Raw genomic sequence first — 23,876 nt, 5'->3', positions numbered from 1 at the left:
TCACTTTCTCTCACATTCCATGGTCCAGAACCCAGTTTTAGAACCATATCTGAATTGCAAGGGGTCTGAGAAATAGAGTCCCTTGGTAGGAGGCCGTGTCTCAGTGACAATCCTACACTATGAGAGGGAAGAATGCTTTGCTAAGTGATTGGCGTCTGTCTCTGCCAAGTATGAGATTTGGCAGTACATGTTCCAGGGAACTTGCTGCGGGATTCCATTAGTTAATACATGCAATTATAGGGGCACCTGGGTGGCTCAGTCAGTTAAGTGTCCGACTTCAGCTCAGGTCACGATCTCACAGTTTGTGGGTTTGAGCCCCACATCGGGCTTTTGTGCTGAGAGCTCAGAGCCTGGAGCCTGCTTCAGATTCTATGTCTCCCCCCCCCTCTCTCTCTGCCTGCTCCCACTGTCTCTCTCTCTCTCAAGAATAAATAAACATCAAGAAAAATACATACAATTATAAAACTATTCCTCAATGGGATGAATCATTAAGAAGTTCATAGAATGGGAGAGGATTCCTGAGTAGAGATGGGAAGTGGAAAAGTGACTCATATGACTCCCTTGATGTAGACATGATTCCATCATTTCTGTGGACCTGACAAACTGTTCCTAAGGAGAGAGAAGGGGTGTGTGGCTGAGAGATAGCCTACTCAGGACTTAGCCTCTGTTATGAGTCTTGTCCTGACTCTGACAGATTAAGGGAGCTGTGTTTCCTGGTTCTGATCAGTATTTCTATTTGGTACTGAAAACTCTCTTGTACTTCTCCCTGAGAGTTTTCTGATTAACTGCGCTGCTGGTAGACTATTACACACATCATCATCTACTTTGACTCACAGGGATTTCTGTTTGGAGATGTGGGTAGGAATGGAGCTGCCCATAGACTATACTTCTTAGCAGATGTATTTCTGATCTTATCCCAGGATGTGGTTTCTTGTCAGTACTCTTGGGAGGCCAGAAAAAAGGGGTAAGAAGATACTCAGTAATGTCCATTGTTTGGAGTGAGGCTCAAGGACCAGGAATATGTTTATTAGGTCTTCTTTTAATGTTTTTACATGGTCATGGAAATGTCGTGGATTCTCACTTTGGTCCAATTTTCCCACCTGGAAAGTAGACATTAATTTTTTTTTTTTTTTTTTGCTTGGACTACACTATGGACTACATGGAATTTCCTAAGAAATTCTGAGCTCTGAAGCTTACTTATGGGTCATAAGAGAAGATATGTGTAGGTACATGTATGTTAGTTCATAGTGAGTGCATATTTTTTTATAAGTTCATGTAAGTTAGCAAATTAAACCAATGTTTATGCCCAATTTTAAACCAAGCTTTCAACATTACATACTCTCAGGACACAGAAAAAAATGGTTTCGGTTTGTGGCCAAAATAACAAATGTAAACACAAGTAATCAATTTACAAGGCATATCAAGCATCATTATGATGTGCCACCAAACCCAGATGGATACACACAAAAGCTAACTATTCCCAATCGTAAACAGTAACAACAAAACACATAGTAAAAACCAAAATGATTTTTTTAAAAAATCACAACTAATCTGAGAAACAAGTGGCTAAGCCCTAAATAAGGGTCCTAAAGGGGAATTGCTATCTTACCTTCTGAATCACGACTGATACTAGCTAATGACAATCACCATTTAGATCTATATCAACACACAATATGTGTTACAACTACACATGAAATAAGGACTAATAGAGCAGAACTGAACAATTAACAAATTATTCATTTTTTTGCTTGTTTACATTGCCCAAATTGAGAGTTTAATGATTTGTCTTAAGATCTCTTATACCAAAAGTGAGTTATTTGAGCTGAGTTTTTACAAATACATTTTTGTTTTAAAAGAGCTAATTTCATTAGGGAGCCAAAGCTAACAAAGATGAGACAATGCAGATTAGGTAGGTTCTAAGATCTGATTTTTTTTTTTTAATTGAAAACTCTTAGGCATAATTCACAACTTTGCTAATTATCCTTCCCTGCTTATGATCCTTGGGTATGGCTGTATATTCTTTCATATTACACATGTGACATCAGCTAAACCGGGCAGAAAATCTCTGCTCTAAGAACATTTTTGCAACTGTTGGCTCCTGTCAAGTAAGACTATGACAAAAAAGTGATTAATTCTGCAGCTTACAGAGAAGATTCTGGACAAAGACACAATACGAGTATCGTTGTCTTATTTATTAACGTAATTGAAACATTTCGCTGATAAAACTTTTGTCCGTGACTATTCTAGCAACAAAATTTTACTCAAAATATTTCACTGTGAAATGGTGTCGCAACTTTAATGTAGTTTTTATTAATGAATTGATTTTCATAAAGCAAATCTTACTCTCAAAACGGCAGACTCAGCGACCAAAAGTGACTCAGAAAAAAAGCTTCCCCCTCCCCGCGCCAATCCTTGAGACCGTTTGGATCAAACTGAGTTCTGGCCCTGGGCTAGACTGAAGGGAAAGAGTGTAACTCATTCCTAAGTAACTGGAACAAGCTAATAGGACACCCCAAACTTACACGACAAAGAAACCACGTGAAGAATTCAGTTCACTGGGCAGCTATAGGAAGGTGCAGACTGGATGAATCGGACCACAGTGCTATTCCTCGGGTATCCTAAGTGGAAGAGCTACAAAATCAGTCCCTGTTTCCATCCTCCCCATCTCACCTGTCGGCCTTCCTGCAGTAGCCTTGGGAGAGATCCTGAGCTTTTCATATTCTACGGATTTATTTTTGCATTACTCTTTTGATGAATGGAATATAATAACATGCTTCTCTCTCTTAGTCCCCTAAAGTGTGTGTTTCTATCAGTCGGGGAGAGTAGATTTGGGCTGTTAAAATACAAGTCATGTCTCCTCGTAATCCTCTGCCTTTTGCTGCAGTTTGATTAGTAAGTCTCACTTTCTACTTAATTAGAACAGCAAGTTCTTCTTTCTGAGAAGCTGAAGCATGAGACCAGAGAACGCTGGGGAAAGTTGGTCAAGTGGAGATGGAAGAATAGATAGCGTCTCTAGAAGCTCTAGCTCTGGGTTTCAGGCACTTCAGTAAGAGACTTTCCTCCCCTGTTCTTATGTACATTCAAGGAAAATGAAAGCAAGAAGGCCCCAGAGACTGCCTGGGGTTGGGGGTGGCAAATGAGGTACCAGGTAGCAGCACAGAACCCCCCAGAGGGCCACTCCTTGAGGTGAGAGTCACTGGCACAAAGGGTTTCCCTCCTGCCTGTTCAGCCACTTTCAGAAGAGCAAGAGGGATGTTTTTCATCGATAGGCAGGAAATGCCTAGGCTCCTGACCTCTCTGTTAACATGATCATTGTACCCCATGCGTTTCTCAAAATCTCTGAGCCATGCCAGCCTTGAGTTGGCCTTTGTAGGAAGAAGTGGGACCCCAGAGGGGGAAGTCAGGGCCTAGAGGTCATCCTTGTGGCACCCGGGGCACTACTTCAAACTCTGAGTCATTCTAGTGCCAGCCTTTGCAGCATCACAGGCACAATGTCCTGCCCTGGACTGAGATAGGGGCTCTGACCTCCCCCTAGCAAATGAAGAATGGGGCAGGTTGGAGAATGGACAATTCTACCCAAAAGGAAATTCACATTTCCTTATATTAAAGAAAAGCTATTTTAATACAATCCCTGTGATCCACCAAGATAAGATCTGCCCCATTTCATTCCAGACATCTTTATTGCCCCTGTTGTTTCCCTGCCTATCCCCACATAGAGTATACACAGCCAGCCCAGTTCCCTATCATGGGCTGTGGACCAAATGGGACTTGATCACAGAGCCCAGCAGAGTAACGGGGTGCACCAAAGAGAAAAATGACGTCTGGGTTTTCTCAGATGTGCTTATGTAGATCCTCATAATAAACTCTAACCATAGAGAAACTCCACATCCTTAAAAAAAATGCCATGTTGCCCTAGGGAATTCAGTTCCCTGTTTTCTTTTCCTGGATTAGGACCGTTTTGCCCAGAAAAAGCTTCTTCTGTGTCTCTCTCTCTAGTATCATCTTGAACATTCCAGGTCTTTCTTAGCCTTCCATAAAACAATCCTTTCTTGGATTCAGTGGGTCACTTTTTGGGATTTCCTCTAAGTTGTTGAGATCTCTTGATTTCTAAGGGAAACCTAGCTATGGCCTTCCTCCCTTCCCTCAGGACTGCCATATACAATGCCCTATATAGGAGCACCTGGGTGAGACATAATTTAAAAGAAAGATGCCAGATAAAGGCTGAAAAGTGTAGAAACCACATGCTACCTGGTCAATATCATGGGGGAACTAGAGGGACAGAGAGAATGGGGTGGGATGACCTAAGGGTCAGGGAAACAATATCCTTTTGCCAGGCTCTACACTTGCTGTGTAACCTTGGGCCAGCCATTTAATCCAGTGGATCTCTGCTCCCTCATCTTTTAAAGGAGAATGTTGAATTAACTAATCTCTGAAGTTGTGGGGTTTTTTTTCCATTTATGATTTCATGAGCCTTAACCAAACACCGAAACCCAGGATTAGAATCTTCATTCCCTCCTCTGGAGATTATTTTCATAATCCAAGAGGAATAACACCCTCCTAGATGATGCTGTAACATGCTCTTCTGTTGAATCCTGTTCCTTTTCCTGGAGGCCATTGAAGAATGTCACAGATGTGAAATGTGTGCTGAAGAATGGTGTCCCTGATGTCAGCTCACCCCTCCCGGACCATAACTGGCACTAGATTTTGATAAAATTATCCAGCTCCTTGGAGACCCATTCCATGAAGACAACCAGAAACCCCAGAGCCAGAGACTAGATGAGAGACACAGAGCATAAGAGAATAATTTTCTTTTGGCTCTCGAAACAGGGCCTGAATGAGACCTGAACAACTAGAACAGTCTGTCAGAACTGTTTCCAGGAGCAGCAGACAAGGTAAGAAGTTAGAAAAAGAATGAAACAATTTAGTGGTTCTTGATGCCCTCCCCGCCATGACCTCTGTTCTGTGAACCCATTCCCCTGCCAGACACGTTTCCTCAGGAGATGAGTGTGGTTTCTGGGCTCTGCAGGAGATATGAGTAGCTCAAGAAACAAGGCCGAAGTAGTGTGTCTCCAGAAGAAACTGACCTCAGGCACCAGCTATGTCAGCACAGCGAGAGTAGGTGAGAGCCATCAATTCCATCAGGGCAACAAGTTGCTCTCTCCTTGGCCATCCTGGACTTCTAGCACGACAAAAACATCTCCCAGCCAAACAGGCAAAAAATAATTCCAATTAGCAAAGATCTCTAGGGTTGAGTGAATTCCTAGCATGTTTTATTTCAGAAATGACTGCATTGGTAGGATTTGGCTTTGAATATGTGATTCTTTTTGGAGGCAGGGATGTAGCTAGCTATGACCTCCAAGGGCTTAGGTGGTGACCTGAAGCTTCCTTGGAAATGCTGGGCTGGCAGGGAACCCACTGTGCCATCAGTCACAGTCCAAATGAGAAACTGTACAAATGCCACCAGGATATGACGATAGACTGGCTCCGTGTGATCACAGGCCCAGAGCATCAGGAAAATGATCTTCTAAAACAAAGGAAACAGACTCAAACTCTTCTGAGAAACCCTACTATTCCCAGATATGCCTCCCAGGTTTCAGAACCTGGAAGCCTCAGTCCCGACCCTAGACTGTTGCTGTGTGTAGGTGTATGGGTGTGGAGGGTGTGAGTGGGTGAGTGGGGGAGGGAGTGTTGGGAAAGTGGAGGCGGCCTGGCCTCCTTTACCGGGTGTGGCCCTCACCCACATACTGAGCGCTGAGGCTGGTTACAGTGTCCGATCAAAAGGGAGGTTAACCCCACAGGAATGCATTGAGACTACAAACATAAAGAACCACGCAAACGGATTTCATCCAAATTCTATGAGGAGTGAACAACAAAACAAAACAAAAAAAAAAAACCCCAAAAACCAAAAACCAAACCAAAACAAACAAACAAACAAACAAACAAAAAACCACACCAAAAAAACAAGAGCAGGAAGAAAAAAAGAAAGAAAAATAGCCCTTCATGGTAAAGGGCATGCTGGGAAGGCGAGAGCCAGAGCCGCCTCCCCAGAGCATGCTGGGAGGACGGGCCCGGAGCCGCTCTCTAGAGCATGCTGGGAGACAGATACCAGCACATCTCTAAGGACTGCACTCCCCCCACCTCCCACCCTATTCCCTCACCCACCCCCGACCCGGAGACTAGAGGAAAGTCTGTCCAAAGATGACTGCTGAATAGGGTGTGCCGTGGTTCTCTGCAGGCCCCCACACCGTGGAGGGTTGAGTCAGCAAGTGGGGAGAACAGTCAGGATGAGGAGACGGAGCAACAGAGAGGAAAACGGGGGGCTGACAGAGACTGGAGGGGCCAGTATGTTGGCGGAGGACGAGGGGAGAGTGGAGCCCAGCGCCGTGTGGCTGCTAGCCCGAGGCATTGATGTACAGCTGGCTCTTGAGAATGTAGTCGATGACCGGCTGGGACAGGTAATCCACGACATGGCCGTCCCCGTGCTGCAGGGCCAGCCTGGATGAGAAGAGACGGTCGTCAGAGGACACCCTCCCTGCAAGGCAGGAGGACTGGCCTGCCCCTTCTCCATCAGAGGAAGGGTTTACCCCACATCCCGGTGTCTGCCTCTGCTGGGCTCCATAAATGGCTTCCCTATGGGGGGGAGAGCTTGCTTGTCCCAGGATCCCTCCCACACCCCGGTGACTCCATTTCACCCTGGCTCTGCCATTTCCTAACTGAGGGGCCTGAAGCAAGTTAATTAAGCCTGTCCTTCAGTTTTCTCCCCTGTAAAATGAGGGTAATGTTTGGGCCTATCTCCTTCAGTTATCAAAAGGTTTTGAAAAAAATAAAAGGATTGAATGCATCGTTATGCAAAGCCTTTAGAATAGTCCAAACACACAGTAGGTATTTCAGTGTGTTAGCTATTCTTATTTCACTCCTTTGTGTTTTTCTGCATTCATGAAAATGAATCTCCTGATTGACCACTCCTTTCCTTCCTACTGGAGCCCTGACAGAGAAGAAGATGACCTCTTCTGAGCCCCTTCTCACAAGCCCTGGAGGCTGTGGAGGAAGGCAGTACCAGGTACGAAAGCGTTCTGGTGATACACTTTGGTTTCTTCACAGCTGTGCTCCAGACTTGGTCTGGCTGCTTCCATTCTCTACTCATATGATGGTCTTGGGAATGTCAGGCCCCAAGGAGCTATTTGGAAAAAATGCACATACTCCTCCAGATATCGAGATTCTAAAAGGCATCTGAGCCCTGCCCTGTGAGACCTCTTCAGAGGCTGGCTCGTTGCCTTTTCAATGCATATACTGTCCTGATCTTGCAGGCAAGCCAGGTTCCCTGAGTGGCTCCCTGAACAGTTCACAGGGAACTTCTTGAAAAAGTGGTCTGTATCTGTGGTTTCCAAATGCTAACCCCAACTTGATCAGAATCACCCAGGAAGCAAATTCCTAGGCCCATCCACCATAAATTCCGATTCAGTGGGATTGAATGGGACACAGGAATTTGTGTGCTCGTGTAAGTTTGAGGGGTAATTTTATTGTGCAGCCATGTTTGGAGCCAAATCCTTCTCCTCTCCCCTCATTGGCCATTGCCATTGGGTTTCAGCTCTCACCTCTCAATTTGATGCTACTCTTTAAGTATTTACACATGAGCACATACTGTCTCTTTCCCTGGTTCCCTTGAAGGGAGGTATAGCCGTGTGACTGAGGCTGAGCCAGTGGGATGCAGGGGAAAGTGATCTGCACAACTCTGAGTCACCTTTTTAAAGACCAAGTTCCTGCCCTTTCCAGCAGTCATGGCAGCAGCTGTGGACCCACAGATAGGGGCTTCACATCGAAGAGGTCAGAGGTCAGTTTCTTTTGACTTCAGTAAGAGGGAAATAAACATTTTCTTAAACTGTGACTATTTTGGCTCTTTTTGTTATCGCAGCTTAGCCTATACTCTTATTAATACAGTACTTCATAACTACCTCACACTAAAGAGTCTCAAATTAAAACCATCCCCTTCCTCCCACAAACCAGCTAAAACTAGTCAAGGACCTGCTCCCCTTTAAAAGTAAATGACTGGAGGGGCGCCTGGGTGGCTCAGTCGGTTGGGCGTCCGACTTCAGCTCAGGTCACGATCTCGCGGTCCATGAGTTTGAGCCCCGCATCGGGCTCTGGGCTGACAGCTCAGAGCCTGGAGCCTGTTTCGGATTCTGTGTCTCCCTCTCTCTCTGCCCCTCCCCTGTTCATGCTCTGTCTCTCTCTGTCTCAAAAATAAATTAAAAAAAAAATGTTAAAAAAGTAAATGACTGGAGGGAGGGGCACCTGGGTGGCTCAGTCCGTTAAGCATCCGACTTCAGCTCAGGTCATGATCTCAAGGTTCATGAGTTTGAGCCCTGGTTCCCTCTCTTTGCTGACAGCTCAGAGCCTGGAGCCTGCTTCGGATTTTGTGTCTCCCTCTCTCTCTCTCTCTCTCTCTCTCTCTCTGCCCTTCTCCATCTTGCACTCTGTCTCTCTCTGTGTCTCTCAAAAACAAATAAATGTTAAAAAAAATTTTTTTAAGTAAATGACTGGGGACAAATACATGAAGTCCCCAAAGAAGGCTGAATACCAGGCAGCAGGGTGTCAGCAAATGTAAGGGTCAGCTTGAACTGAGGAAAGTTGTATAAAACTTGTGAGCCCATTTGACCAAGTTCCCTCTGGCTGTTTGCCAAGCGTACCTGCTCTTGGTTGAGCTGACAACAGACATAGGATGGTTGATGTCATCCTTCACCACCATGATGTTGTTCTGGGGATAGAGCAGAGAAAGCAGGTTGCCAGTCCCTCACACTACACTCCGTGGGTGCCCTCATTCCTCCAGACCCCAGGCCTCTCAGAGAAGGAACACGCCACAGAGCTACAGCAGCCAGGAGATGAAGGACTCACTTTGTATTTGCGGAGTATTGAGGAGTGATTCATGATCCGATCTGTGTCAGCTGCGTCCCGGGGCACCACCACAATCCCAAAGTCCCCCACAATCACCTCCATCTGAAAAAACAGAGAAAGCATCCTTTGATGAGACCATGACTCCAGCGCCTACTAAGGAACTCCTTAGCAGGTGGAATGATCTTTCATGTGGAACCGCAAGCTTTAGTCTTCAGCTTGCCTTCTCAACTCTACGAGTCAGCTGCTTCAAGTAACAACCTGTAACAGTGTTCGTGGGACGAGTGGGAACTTCACCTGGCACACAGAAGATGCTAAATAAATACCTCCAGACTGAATGAATAAATGTACTCCTGCATGTCTGGGCAAGACCTCTCCAATTCCTGAGGCTCCTGCTGAGTTCTTTATACTGAAGAGTAATAGGAAGGACACATAGTCCGTACGTGGTAGACACCCTCATAGGCCACAGGTCCCGCTGCCCAGCAAGTGCACCCCAGCTCCCAGCCAGACTACTCAGAAGGCTGGAATGCTCCCTCGCTCACCCATGTCAAAGCTGCTGGGGGCTTAAGGGTGGTGAAGAGCACGGAAGGGCTTGGAATGCCTGTGTGCCCACAGGCAGTGATAGGAAGATTATTATGGGGTCACTTCTGAGATCAGCCTCTGATAAATGCTTGCTGCCATAATGAGAAATGAAACCTTTTCATTAAAAAAAAAAATGTTTTTTTCTGGTTACAGACACAGTATAAGCTTGGGAAATTCAGGGGGTAAAAATCAGCCACAATCACACAATCCAGATAACTACTCTTAACATAGTGTATTTCTGCCCAGTGTTTCCTTCTTTACAAATAAGTGTATATATCTACAACTGGATTAAATTGAAAAAATTAATCATTTTCCTATACTTTTCATTTAGCATTATATCGTGAGCATTTTTCACATTGTTAAAAATTATTTGAAAACATTAAGTTTTAACAGTCTGTATACTTCATTATCTGCACTATGCTATACATGACATTAAACCAATCTGGTATTATAAAATGTGTACAGTTATGTCTGATTTTTTATAAGTATACATAACACTTTGTTGAAGATCTTTATATATAAATCTTTCTACCCTTCTTAATTGTCTTAAGATAAGAAGTAAAATAATTAGATTAAAGCATAAAAACTGATATATATGAACATATTTATGATGCATGATATAGATGAACATATCTCACAAACATATTTCAAGCTCTTGAGACATATTACCAAGTTGCTTTCTGGAAACTCATGCAAATTTTTATTTTCAAAAAGCCTGAAAGTTACGGCATTTAATAGACTTGGGTCTAGCCCAGGCATATTACTGTTTAGATCTTGCCAGTTAAGGATCCCAGATGGGGAAAGAAGGGAGGGGGAGACAGGTTGCTTTTAAGCAGTGCAGCTCATTGAGTAAGACCTGCTCTGGTGGCAAGGGACCCAGGTCTTCCTCCTAATAAGTGCCACAAAAACAGACATAATGGAGCACTGTGGCCACTTCTCTATCAGACAATTTCTGTATAAGCAGAATTCTACTTCTAAGTCTAATTTATTGATTATGGTTGAGTATGCACGTGCACGCCCGTGCATGTGCACACGTGTCCTTGGGTATTTCCATCCACCTTTACCCTACTTCTCCACTGCTTACACCTGGAGCTATAGTCACGGCTGGAACTCTGATGTTGCTGAGACAAAAAGCTGGTGGAAGGTACCCTGAGAGGGAGGCTGTGGAGAGAACTTGGAAGCTACCTATACAGCATCAGAGCCCCCATTGGGTCGGGCCATTTGGAAGATAACACAGCCTTACACAGCATGCTGCATCTCCCGGTAGTGTTCAGATTGGGCAAACTGGCACCACGCGTTTGTCCTATAAACCAGAACGTTAGGGAGAGGCCGGGCAAGGAGTTGGAGGTAGACCCAACTACTCAGTAGGTAACCCAAGGCACTGGCTCTCAAATGTGGCTGCAAATTTGAATTACCTGAAGAGCTTTTAACATTGTTGAAGCCCAGCTCACACCCAAGATCAGTTAAGTCAGGATCTCTGGGAATGGGACCCAGGCATCAACAGGTTTTTTTTTTAACTTCTCAGGTGATTCCAATACGCAACCAGCCTGAGGACTGGTGGTCTAAGTTCCACTTAAAACTTCAGGGAGGGGCGCCTGGGTGGCTCAGTCGGTTAAGTGTCCGACTTCGGCTCAGGTCACGATCTTGCGGTCCGTGGGTTCGAGCCCCGCGTCGGGCTCTGGGCTGATGGCTCAGAGCCTGGAGCCTGCTTCCGATTCTGTGTCTCCCTCTCTCTCTGCCCCTCCCCCGTTCATGCTCTGTCTCTCTCTGTCCCAAAAATAAATAAACGTTAAAAAAAAATTAAAAAAACAAAAAACTCCGGGGAAGTGGTAGTGTAGAGAGAGAGAGAGAAAAAAGAAGGGAGAAGAGGAGAGGACAGGAGGGGAAAGAGAGAGGGGAAGGGAGGTGGGGGAGGGGAAGAGGGGAATCCATCCAAGTTGGTGTACATGTACATGGACCTTCCTCAACTGCCTGGCTATGTAGTTGCTTCAAGATACCTGGTGTACATGGTGTAATACCTTCAATTTGATTCTGAGAACTTGGTAGGTGTTCCATATATGATGCATGAAATAATGGGGCTGTTTTAAGTGAGCATTCTCATTAAAAGCATGAAACCTTTCGTTCGGAGTGGTTCAGAGTGGAGTCGGGCCTCACGGGGGATCACCCTATGGGTGACATTAGTGCAGCTGCTGCTTCCCACTCAGGAACTAATGATCTGAGCACTCAATCAGTAACAGTGCCAGGTGGCTCAGTGGGTGGCAAGCAGATGGAGACCTTGCTGCTTGAGATATATTCTTTTTCCAGAAACAGGTGGCAGGCCTGCCCCCTGGGGATCCCAGACGGGGCAAGGGAGACAGGGTCTACAGGACAAGACACAGCTTAACCACATCCAAGCCGCATATCTGCAGAGGTTTGGGTCAGAGACTGCAGAGCTTTTCTGCAACTTTGGCCAGACCCTAGGGCACTGGGTCTAGAGCGTGTTTGTGTGGGTGTGCATTTGGGGGTGGGAGAGCTGTCACACGCTAGAGTTGGTGAAGTGTACCCTCAGTCCCATAGGTATCCATCTTGTGCAGGGACTTAGCTGTCCTTCCCATGCCACCCCCAATCCCTGCCTCCTGTCTTCACCTGGCCTCTCTCTCTCCAGGAGACCAGGAGACAAGGAGACCACCCTCTGCCAGTTGCCTCCTACCTCAGCAGCTGCAATTTTGGGTCTCCCTGTGCTGGTTCTTTCTCATATCACGTACCTTGACCCATTGGAGTCCCCCCAGGCCTCAGTCCTTGGACCTTTCTCTCTCTCTTTTTTCCTATCTATACTTACACTCTTAATGATTTCACTCAGTTTCACAGCTTTAAAGACTGAAGGCTCCCAAATTAATACCTCCAGCACAGACTTCTCTCCTGACCTTCAAACTCATATATCCAGCAGCCCTTTCAATATGCCTATTTAGATGGGGCATCTCAAATCTAAAATGTCCACAGGCCCCTGAACCCTCTGACATCAATAAGTCAATCAATCTTCATACCCCCCCAAAATGCATTTCCTATATTTTTTTCATTTCAGGAAATAGAAACTCTCTTCTCACAATTGCTCAAGCCAAAGCCTTGGCATTTTCCTTGATGGCTGTCTTTCTCTCACATCCCACGTTCCATCTAAAAGGTAATCAAATCAGGGGCACCTGGGTGGCTCAGTCAGTTGAGCGTCCGACTTTGGCTCAGGTCATGATCTCGTGGTCCATGAGTTCAAGCCCTGCATTGGGCTCTGTGCTGACAGCTCAAAGCCTGGAGCCTCCTATTCTGTGTCTCCCTTTCTCTCTGCCCCCTCCTTGCTCATGCTCTGTCTCTCTCTGTCTCTCAAAAATAAATAAATGTTAAAAAACCTTTTTTTTTAAAAGGTAACCAAATCAATTCCATCTTCAAAACAAATCCAAGAATCTGCTTATTTTTCACCATTTCCATCAAGTATATCCTGGCCCAAGCCTCCTTTGGTAGGTTAAATAATGGCCCCCAAAGATAACCAGGTCCTAATCTCTGGAAGCTGTGAATTTTATCTTATAAAGCAACATATATGCAAATGTGATTAAGCTAAGGATCTTGAAATTATCGTACATAACCTAGGTGAGCTGTCTAATGGCAATAACAAGTGTCCTTACAAGAGGGAGGCAGAGGGAAATTTAACACAGAAGAGAGATGATGCAAAGAGAGAGCAGAAGATTTGAAGATTTTCCATTGTTGGTCTTGAGGATGGAAAGAAGGGGTCATGAGCCAAGGAAGACAACCAATGCAGCTCAAGAAGCTGGAGAAGGCAAGGACAGATTCTCCCCTGGAGCTTCTGGAGGGAATGTGACCTTACCAACAACTTGGGTTTGGCTCAGTGAAACCTATTCGAACCTCTGGCTTCCAGAAGGGTAAGAACATCAACGTGTGTGGTTTTAAGCCACCAACCTGCAGCAACAGAAAACTAATTCATCCCCATAGCCTCTCACCTGGATTGCTCGGGTCTCCTTGTTTTTCTCTTCCCTTTTTCAGTCTATTCCCAACAGCCAGACTAAAAGTATTAAAATAGATCATGCTGCTCCTTGACTCAAAACTCTTCACTTAAATATCACCTTCTCAATGAGACCACACCATTTCAAGACCACGCTATGTACACAGACCCACATGCAACCCACACCTTCACAGTCCCTACACCTTCCTAGGTTTCACACCCCTCCTTAGCCTTTGTGTCCATCTAACATCATACACACACACACACACACACACACACACACACACACACACACAGATACACACACACAGTTGTTGTTGTTTAACCTTATTTTTGTCTCTTTCTCTCCTATAAAGGTAGCCTCCGTGAGGGCAGGGAATTTTGTGTGTTTTAGTCATCACTGTCCCAAGGGAAAAGAATCTGGCACCTCAAACATGCTTAATAAATGCTGTTGAATAAGTAGATTCCTGCAGAGTCTTGTCTGGCAGCCATCTCTGAGGCATTAACCGATAAGGTCTCCCTGTCTCGGGATCCGGCAAGGAGCCCATGTTACTTAATGGGAGTTCTGGAGCCCCAAAGAAGTTATGTGAAAGATAGACTCTCACATCCTATGATAAGTAAGGGTGAGCTTACTTTTGCAGACTCCTAGACTTGATCTGATTGGTCAGTAGAATCACCTGGGGGAGCTTTAAAACTCACAACAAAAGCAGATCCCGCAGCTCTTACCCCAGGGATTTTGATATAACATGTCTAGGATGGGCTGTAGCCCCTCTCTTCACAAAGCTCCCTAATCCTTCTGATGTGCACCAACCTTTGGGAAATTGTTGCTGTAAATCACATGAGCAGTTGCCTAAACTGCTAGTTCTCTGGCCTGGTTTGGGAGGAGGCCAAAATGAGATATTCGTGAGACAAGCACCTCTGAGGATTCCGGCAAAAATGAGGAGGTCACCCTGTGCCCTAGGGAGTGGGGGTGGTTGGGGCTGACATCTGACCCAGGAAACAAGTTTGCTCAGGCTCTCCCTGCCCAAGAAGCCTGCAGGAGTGTGCTCAGGCCCCTGGAATGGAGCTGTTATTCCAGCAGGATGTGACCAATGTCTCCTGTGTGTTCATGAAGAATTCTCTGCAGGTCTTGCCTTGGGGGTGGGGATGTGGGTGAGTAGCCAGGGTAGCAGAGCTGTCTTGGTTGGCAAGTCCCTTTCCCGATGGTGACCAATGTGATCCCATACTGCCACAGCACAGTTAGCAGGATCAGGGTACAATCTCCCCCTACCCCCGGCATGGAGTGGCCCTCTCAGTGTAGCTCTGGTCTGTCATGTCTGAGGTGGGGGTCTGTGACATTCATCCTGTTTCAACTTCCTGCTCTTGGACACAGCTTTTTGATTATATCTTTTCATCCTCTGGTCAAAGGTTCCCCAGGAGAAGCAGGGGTGGGGATGGAGAGAGGAAGTGGGAGGAGGCAGACTCTGCTTCCCCAAATGTGGGGAATCTGAAGGAAGGATATGAGACATGTTGAGGCAGGAAGCAACTTGGCCTTGGGAAAGAGAACACTCATGAGGACCCAGGCGGCAGATCTCCTAGAAGGGATGTGAACTTCTCCAGGAGACTGAATTTCACGATCTGTACTGTTGGATTTGGGGAATGCTTTGAGTTGGGGGTGCCCTGTGTTCTTAGCCAAGTACTTTTCCTGGGCACCAAGGACAGAGTGTTGAACAAGACAGATATGGCTTCATCTCCTGAATCAATCACTATCTAGCAGGAGGCATTAAACAAAGGATTAATTATTTCAACCATATCCCTTGCTATGAAGGACAAGGGCAGGTTACTATTGAGTGGCTAATATCTTCTAGTGGTTAATGTCTAATGGGTAACTGGTAAAAGTTTGGGCCGTATCTCATGGTGAACTTAAACTATCTTATGGGCTAACCTCCTCCAATCAACCTGTATTCAGGTGCCCTTTCATTCTTTCATTCAACAAACTGTGTATATGGTGAAAGGGGCACTATCCTGGTGTTGCCAAATAAGACAGGCACGTATAGTGTACTCACACACCTTACCTTCCAGTAGAGAGAGACCATAAACAAAAGTGCAAATAATAAAACATGAGGTGGAATTAAGTACAATATTGAATGTAAAACAAAAATGATCTTCAAGCTGAAACCAAAATGACAAGAAGGGGCCAGACTTAGAGACACCTGGGGCAGGAGCACTCCCAGTTAGCACACAGCCTGCAGCCCTGAGCTGGGAAAAACTATTCAAAAATAAAACAAACAGGTATGACTGAGGCACAGAGAAGTAGGAAAAGCAGACAAGGACCAGAGATCAAAGATGGGATTTCATTCCAATTGCAAACAGAAGCCATTGGAGTGTTTTAAACAGAAGGCTTAACTTCCATTGACAATAGGATCCAATGTACATTGATTTACCCAGGCAAGCCTACCTGGTTAGATCCTCTATAGTATCATTCTGAAATCAGGGTTCAGAATCCTGACCATCTCCCCCAAACAGTGCTCTCTTCTGTAGGTACAGCACATAGGTGACTTGGGCCCACTTGTGTTTCTTCTTCAGATGAGGATGTTCAGGGATGAACATGGGACACTCATGGATTTGAACCCACTCTGGTCTGCTTTAAAGGCTCTTTCTGCCACATTAAACCTCTTCTAGATCCATTTTCTAAGACTTGCATTTTAGCAACTTGAAACTTTTTTGGTTTGAAAATATATTCTCTTATTTTTCCTCCAAGTTTATCATGGGCCATTCTCAATTCATTACTCTACAATGCCCTCTGGAGTATAGAATTTTGTATACTTCCAACTGGGTTGCAAAAGATGCAAGGAAAGATGTCCAGCAGAAGCCACATGGTGGGTTAGGAGCTTCTGCAATATGCCCCACCCATTTCAGTAAAGAATCCTCCACCCTTTGGGAATGCAAGCTGGTGCAGCCACTCTGGAAAACAGGATGGAGGTTCCTCAAAAATCTAAAAATAGAACTACCCTACAATCCAGCAATTGCACTACTAGGCATTTATCCAAGGAATACAGGTGTGCTGTTTCGAAGGGACACATGCACCCCCATGTTTATAGCAGCACTATCAACAATAGCCAAAGTATGGAAAGAGCCCAAAAGTCCACTGATGGATAAATGGATAAAGAAGATGTGGTGTATATATATACAATGGAGTATTACTCGGCAATCAAAAAGAATGAAATCTTGCCATTTGAAACTACGTGGATGGAACCGGAAGGTATTATGCTAAGTGAAATTAGTCAGAGAAAGACAAAAATCATATGACTTCACTCAGATGAGGACTTTAAGAGACAAAACAGATGAACATAAGGGAAGAGAAACAAAAAAAATATAAAAACAAGGAGGGGGACAAAACAGAAGAGACTCATAAATATGGAGAACAAAGTGAGGGTTACTGGAGGGGTGGTGGGAGGGGCGATGGGCTAAATGGGTAAGGGACAGTAAGGAATCTACTCCTGAAGTCATTGTTGCAGTACATGCTAACTAATTTGTATGTAAATTAAAATAAATAAATAAGTAAGTAAATAAATAAGAATCCTCCACCCTTGTTCTGGCCTCTCTTCCTCTCTGGAGGGAAATCAGGGCAGAGGTTAGTATGCTCTGAGTTGAGAAAGTGGGAAGGCATTTCCACAATGGTTCTCTTAAGGGCAAATGAATGATCCTTCAGAGGGGTTTCCCAGAGGAAATTATCCCCATCCCCATTTCCAATTTGACTGGGGGTGTGGGAAGGCAAGAGATTCCAGACTCAAGTCAAAAGCTTGAACTCCAAACCAACATTATCTTTCACATGAGAACCAGAATCTCCCATGGTACGAGCTAAGCCTCCTACCCCTAGCCTGTAAATTCGGCATTGGTTTTTATCAGTGTGGGGGCCTAATTCCCCGGGGTGGAAGTGTCCATCGGGCTTCCTGGCTGGAGCTGGAAGGTCTGATAAAAACCATCTGAGCCTGAAAGACCAAATGTTTGTCTTTGCTCTATTAGTCCTGGAGCCCTGGGATTTCTTCTGGAGTGGCTAGTGCCCCAGGCTCTTCCTCTGTTTATTTTCCTTGGTTGTTTTCCCATAGCTGGTGGATGTAGGAAGCAGTTGGCCCATGACTCGTTGGCTGGAAAAATGTAGGGTATAGCCAATCAGAGGCTAGAATGCTGGGTTTCAAGAAGTACAAAAAGAAAGAAAAAGAAAAAACAATTTCCTATCAACCTACTTCTGGTGCCTACTGTTCCACCTTTAGATTTTCATTCCTTCAGGTCAATTAGTAACTGTTGCTCATTAAAAAAAATTTTTTTTAATGTTTTTATTTATTTTTGAGACAGAAAGAGCATGAGCAGGGGAGGGGCAGAGAGAGAGGGAGACACAGAATCTGAAGCAGGCACCAGGCTCTGAGCTGTCAGCACAGAGCCCGACACGGGGCTCGAACTCATGAACTGTGAGATCATGACCTGAGCCGAAGTCGGACGCTTAACAGACTGAGCCACCCAGGCGCCCCAAATGTTGCTCATTTAAAATGCAAATAACATTCAAAAGCAACTAATACATTTAATCATTGAACTTAATGATTTTGCCTATTTGCTGAAAAGTCAAAAAGCTTTCTCAAATAAAGACCAAGATAAACCTTCTATTTCAACCAGCCAGAACCATCTCCCCAGAAGCTCTTGTTCCCACCATTAGATCTTTTACAGCCTACTCTCAAACCGAAAAGCCCTTTCTCTTTCCACCCACATAACACAATCCTGCCCCTCATTCAAAGCCCAGCCCAGGTGCTCCCCTCTTACAGCCTGCCAGGAATTATATATATATATATATATATATATACACACACACATATATATATATATATATATATATATATATATATATATATATGTGTGTGTATATATATATATATATATATATATATATAAAATTCTTCTCATTGTCTGTCTTTTATGGATTAGGGATCTGATGACTTGTGTGAAGTTGGGCTCTGCTGTTTAACAGCTATGTGGTCTTCGACAAGTCACAATCCATGTGAGCCCTGGCATTCACACCTGTACATGTGAATGGAGATTCCCCTTCACAGGAGTGTGTTAGGGGTTGATTGCACTAATCCCTGAAAAACAGTCGAAGTGTTTATGTGTAGCTCCCTCACGAGAAAGTAAAGTGCACATGGTGGGGAACTTTGTCTGTTTTGTTTTCTCTGCTCATTCGGCCCGAGAACAATGTCTGGCACTTGGTAGGTACCCAGTGAATATTTTAAAACCAATAGATGAATAACAACCAACATTTATTGAGTGCTTACGAGGTTCAGGAACTCTTCTAAACTTTTTACAATTTTATTTTATGTAATATAAAAAACTGATATAATGAAAAAGGTATTTTTAGACTGCAAGTGCCTTAAGGACAAATAGCATGCTTATATTAGTACTGGGCACTCCGTAAGTATTCACTGCAAGATTGATTGAAGGAAAGAATGCTTAAATTGGAATTAATTTGCCAGACTGCCTTCCATCATAATATGATGGACAAAGAAGCTGACAGCATAAGAGCCCTAGACAATGGGTTTTATTTGGGGGAAGGGAGTGAGTATAATTTCCTGGTCAGAAATTTCCTGGTCACCGTCTATCCTTTGGCCTTGACTTCCCACAGATCCTGGTCCATGCTTGGATACCTGCTTTGGTGCTGGTGCCTGGGTGTGGCACAGCAAAGATCAGGTCCCCTAAGGGAGACGAGCTCTGTAATAAAAACTCAGGGATGGGATGGGCTCAGGGGCTATGGGGCTATGGAACATGAGTGCTGATCCCCAAGGCTGGCCCAGGAGCCTGGATCTTGAATTCTCTCAGGAACCAAGAATGAAAAAGCCAACTGCCAGGCTGCACAAGCAGTTCTTTTGTATTCCATGGAGAGAAACTTGATGAATATGTATGGAATCTTCTCCCCCTGGAATGTAAGGGGAAGGGTGTGTCATTGGTCAGAGGTCAGAATTCACTGTGGGCTAATGGATCTTTGTGCCTAATAGGAAATGCCCAAGGGATGTGTTAGGAGGTGGGGTTGTTCCTTTAGCTGTGTGATTAGATTTCTGGGTGGAGAGCACTGGTTCCGGAATCCCGATTGAAAGAACTAGATGGATTCAGTGGAGAAGAGAATAGAAATTGTGACCCGGCTGGAGGACACCTTGGTAGTCCTGCTGCAGGACAGATCAAATCAGCCTCTTCCCAGCCTGGCTGGGGGCAAAGCTGCTCCACAGACCCCTTTGAGCTTTCTTTACAGCAGGGTGGAGAGTCTCCTTTCTCCCCAGACCTGTCTGAACTAGTGGCTTCTCTCCTGCCTTCAGAATCCTGAGGCGTCTGAAGGATAGGGGAGGCTTGGGTGTGGAGCCGGGGCCTATAACCTTCCCAAGGAGCTTGGCTCTCCTCCCCACCTTCTGTTCCCAGTCATGGGCAGATTCAAGGGTTTGGGCTCATGATCACTAAACGGAGGTCTGTGGTCAACAAGTATCACTTGGGATACCAGACAATGAAGAACAATGTGTTCTGATAAGGCTTGAATGAATGAAGGAATGAATGAAGGAATGAAATCTGGGATAGAAGCAGGTCTCACAAACCTCATACCTGGTATTCTCATGGTTAGGAACTGAAAACCCTAAAATAGAGTCCTTCCAGGAGAACTCCAGATGACAGAACTTTCTAGTAGAGTAAGCGGGACTCACCCTGTACCCTGTCTTGAAAGTAAGACCTTCCTTTTCTAGACCCTGAGATCCAACCATCCTCAAACAAGGCCAGTGGAGTAATCCACTGAGCTATTAACTAGTTGTGTCCTCCCTACATCCCCCTCTGCCCAGCACAACCCTACTTCTAGCAGAGGACCAGACCCTTTACTGGACCTGGTTCTCTAATTTGCAGAGCAGAAAACGTTTTGCAGTCAGTGGCTTTAAACTCACTGAAGAGATTTTGCCAGGTATCCTGAGGAAGAGAGAAAATAGGAAAGATACCTGTAGAATAGAAAGAAGAGGTTCTGCTGTTCCCTGCCCACCATACCCCCACTTCTAGAAAGAAGCTAGAGGTCTGTGGGAGCTACTCCCTCCTCCCTGCCCCCTCCGAGGGGCAAAACCTCAGAAGAAAATGGGGCCTGGTTATCATTGGCAGGTGAGACCCAGCGCTGGACTTCCAGACTCAGCCATGAGCCCTGCAGAATGCTACCACCTTCAAGTGACCACAAAGGTCCAGACAGGGACGATGTCTGCGGGGAACCTGATGAACTAATGTTCATGTTCAGGGTCCACCGAAGCCTTTCAGGTTCTACTAATCATTAACATAATAACTGAGACTAACTTCCCATCAACACTGTGGGATAGATTTGGACTTGAATTTTAATTTGATTTAAATAAATCAAAGGTGATATTTCTAGCACACCTCTTTTGTGGGTTGAGATTCACACTTGTTATGTAAGAAAACAGCTCCTTGATTTTTTTTTTTTTTTTTTTTTTTTGGCCTCTACCTCAGGTGCCATAATTCTAAGGACCCCACAGATTGGCTGTGGATTAAATTAGGGGACAGAGGACTTGGCTGAGTGGGGATGGGGAGGTAGAGCCCTAAGTTCCAGAAAGCCTTCTGGAGTGAGCTTTGAGCACCCAAATCCCTGCTTTCTGTGCTGTGGACTGGAATTCTTACCACCCGGACAGTATAGATATGGGCTCCTGCTGAGCCCCTTGTTGTGCCCTCTGGGAGTAGCCAGGCTGGGAGTTCTGGGTCTTCAGAGTAACCAACCAAGGGGGAGCACAGCTGAATAATGAGGGTCTTGCTCCACCTTCCCTGTCACATTCCCAGTAAATCAACAGCTGTTGGTTTCTCCAATTTTTTTCTTAACCACCATGTCATTTCAGCACCAGGGCCCAGTGGGAAGAGGAGAGACCTGGGGCTCCTTCTCTCGGTCTTCAAACGTCGGATCTGACAACCGCAAGAGCAGCCATTTTGGAGAGAAGTCAGAGGACCAGAAATCAGCGATCTAACTGGGAGGAGCAGAGAGGGACCGGCTGTGCCTCCAGGGTCCCAAATGCTGTAAGTTTCAGGCTCCACAAAGCCTGGGTCTGCCCCAGAGAGGGGGCCCTAGAGATTCTCTGCTCATGTAAGCGGCCCTGCAGGCTGCCCGCAGTTGCCAAGTGCACCCTCCAGGACTGCCCAGGCCTCCCCAAGGGATGCACTCCCCTGCAGCTGCCCGGATGTGCCTAGATTCTTGAAAGAGCTCTGCTGAGATCTTGTACATAACTTGGGCCACATGACTGTCTACTTTCACAGCACCTTGTGAAGTAGAGAGGAAAGTAAAAGTTCATTAAGCCACTTAATCCAGAACTGAATGAAGGTTTAGAATTTCACCTCCGAGAAATGGTCCAGGGGTGGAGATGAAAGGCCCACACAGTGTAATTCACCTCCGGGAAACTCTCCCTGCCCTCCCGTTCCTCCCACAGCACTTCACCTGGAATATCTATGTGTATGTCTATGAGGCTATTTAGGTGAATTCACTTATGAATGTTCGTTGCATGTAGCTGTGTTTCAGGCACTAGGCTAGGCACTTGAGGTACACACTGTCATTTAATTTTCCCCAAATGCTATGAGGTAGGCATTATTATTACACCATTTTAGAGATGGGAAAAACTGGGGCTCAAAATGGATTTTGTCATGAGTTGTGTTGGAATAGAACTGGAATCTTGAGTCTGGTCTTGAATGTTCCCTCTCTCTTTCTCCAGAGATATATATATCTGTATATATATCCTGAAAAAAAATTTTCATAGGTATATGTCTTGCCACCTGACACTTGTGGGTAGGGACTGTACTGCATATTTTTTGAAATGTTAGAATGTGATAGATAGCATTCTATAGATTTACAGATTTAAAAAACACAACCGAGTTGTAACTAAACTTGCTGTGATAATATTTTGCAATATACACATATCTCAAATCATTGCATTATACATCTTAAACTAATACCATGTTACATATCAATTCTATCTCAATAAAACTGGAAAACACTGATGCCCGGAGAGTTGAGTGCTTGGCATGGGGTCACGCAACAAGTTAATAAAGAAAGCACTGGGTCTGGAATTACTGCCTTGAGAATCCAGCTTGCACAGGGCTCTGGAATTGAGAGGTAGCAATAGATCAGGTTATCCGATGAATGAATTAATGGAAGAGCAAGAATGAATGTATGTATGAAGGGTGAGTAACTTATGAATTAGCTGGTTTATGGCCATCACCATCAGATCTGGCAACAAAAGATGCTGATTCAGCTTCTAAGTGGTACAAGTTTAACTTCCTGTTTCCCTCTACCCCTGGTCAATTTCCAGGAGGATCCTACTGACCTTTTGCCATTCACGCCTCCCCTTCTGCTCCCTTTTTTCTTGTTGAGGGAATGCTAGCGTGGTATTTACTACCCCTTCAAAAGGAATCAAAGGAAAACAAAACAGACGATAACCTCAAAGGGGTAAAGGCTTTTTTTATCCCTTCCTCCCCCACCTACTGCCTCAGCCACACACCTACGCTGCAAGTACTACTTGGAGAAGGTATTCGATGATTGCTTTCTTCCCAGGGGCTTTATAGGAGCAAGCACTGGGAAGAGTGACTGTAAAAATACAGTCAGAGATAAAGCTTTTGGGGTAGGTGAGAATTTTCTCCCATAGTGATGTGAATGGATGGTCCTGCTGGGAGCTCAGAGGAGATAGGACAGTCAGGTTTGGGGGTGGGGGAGAAGCGGTAGGGAGGAGGGGAGACCGGAGGCTGAAACCCAGTGCACCCTCCCCACCTTTCCCATGGCAGCTGTGTGTGGTGCTGCCGTAGCATTGCTACTCACATCTGCCTCATTCCAGAGCCCCGGGATGCAGAAGGACTCCAGCAGGTCACTGCCACACAGCAGCAAGATCCTCAGCTCTGAGGAGGGGGAACAAAGTTTGCAAAGGGTAAGTGGAGACTCTCAGCCTTTCCCCTGAGAAATACAGAAGCCACCAATTCCTGGGGCTCCAACACCTGCCTCTTCCAGGCAGAAACCTTGGCCTGCCACTCCCCCGGGGCTCATTTACAGACCACTCTTGTCCCCTGTGGGAGGAACTACCCATTCAAGGAGGGTCTTGGTTTGCCTGGTACTGAAGGGTTTCTGGAGACACAGGTCTTTTTGTGCTAAACCAGGACGACTGGTCATCCTAACAGAGACGGAACCAGCTATATGCCTTATCTAAGGTCGAAGGGCCCTTTGGACTCCATATCGAACTCAAGTGTCAACATTGAGTTTGGCTTCTCTGCTGCTGTGCATTATGCAGGGTTTGTCTTTCATCACAAATGCCGACATGATGGGGGGTCTGAGGGAACACTGAGTGTACCCATGCAGTGGCTGAATTACAGATGTCCTCTCTTTACAGGGCCACCGTCCTCAGCA

The 23,876-nt window shown here is 45.3% G+C and overlaps 1 protein-coding gene across 1 annotated transcript in view; it reads right to left on the bottom strand.

Moving 5' to 3' along the window:
* Positions 1-6,175: 6,175 nt before the first annotated feature.
* NMNAT2 (nicotinamide nucleotide adenylyltransferase 2) overlaps positions 6,176-23,876 on the bottom strand; it is a 169,928-nt gene continuing 152,227 nt past the window's right edge. The window contains exons 9-12 of the mRNA XM_042976027.1: positions 23,298-23,374; positions 8,893-8,994; positions 8,688-8,755; positions 6,176-6,495 (exon numbers count right to left, since the gene is read on the bottom strand). Of these exons, the coding sequence (XP_042831961.1) occupies positions 6,393-6,495; positions 8,688-8,755; positions 8,893-8,994; positions 23,298-23,374 (350 nt within the window). The 3' untranslated portion in view covers positions 6,176-6,392. The remainder of the gene's footprint in view (positions 6,496-8,687; positions 8,756-8,892; positions 8,995-23,297; positions 23,375-23,876) is intronic.

The sequence above is a fragment of the Panthera tigris genome, chromosome F3, assembly GCF_018350195.1.
Source record: "Panthera tigris isolate Pti1 chromosome F3, P.tigris_Pti1_mat1.1, whole genome shotgun sequence".
NCBI classification, from domain to species: Eukaryota; Metazoa; Chordata; class Mammalia; order Carnivora; family Felidae; genus Panthera; species Panthera tigris.
The sequence above is the reverse complement of the archived record's forward strand: the minus strand, read 5'-3'. Positions and strand labels throughout refer to the sequence as shown.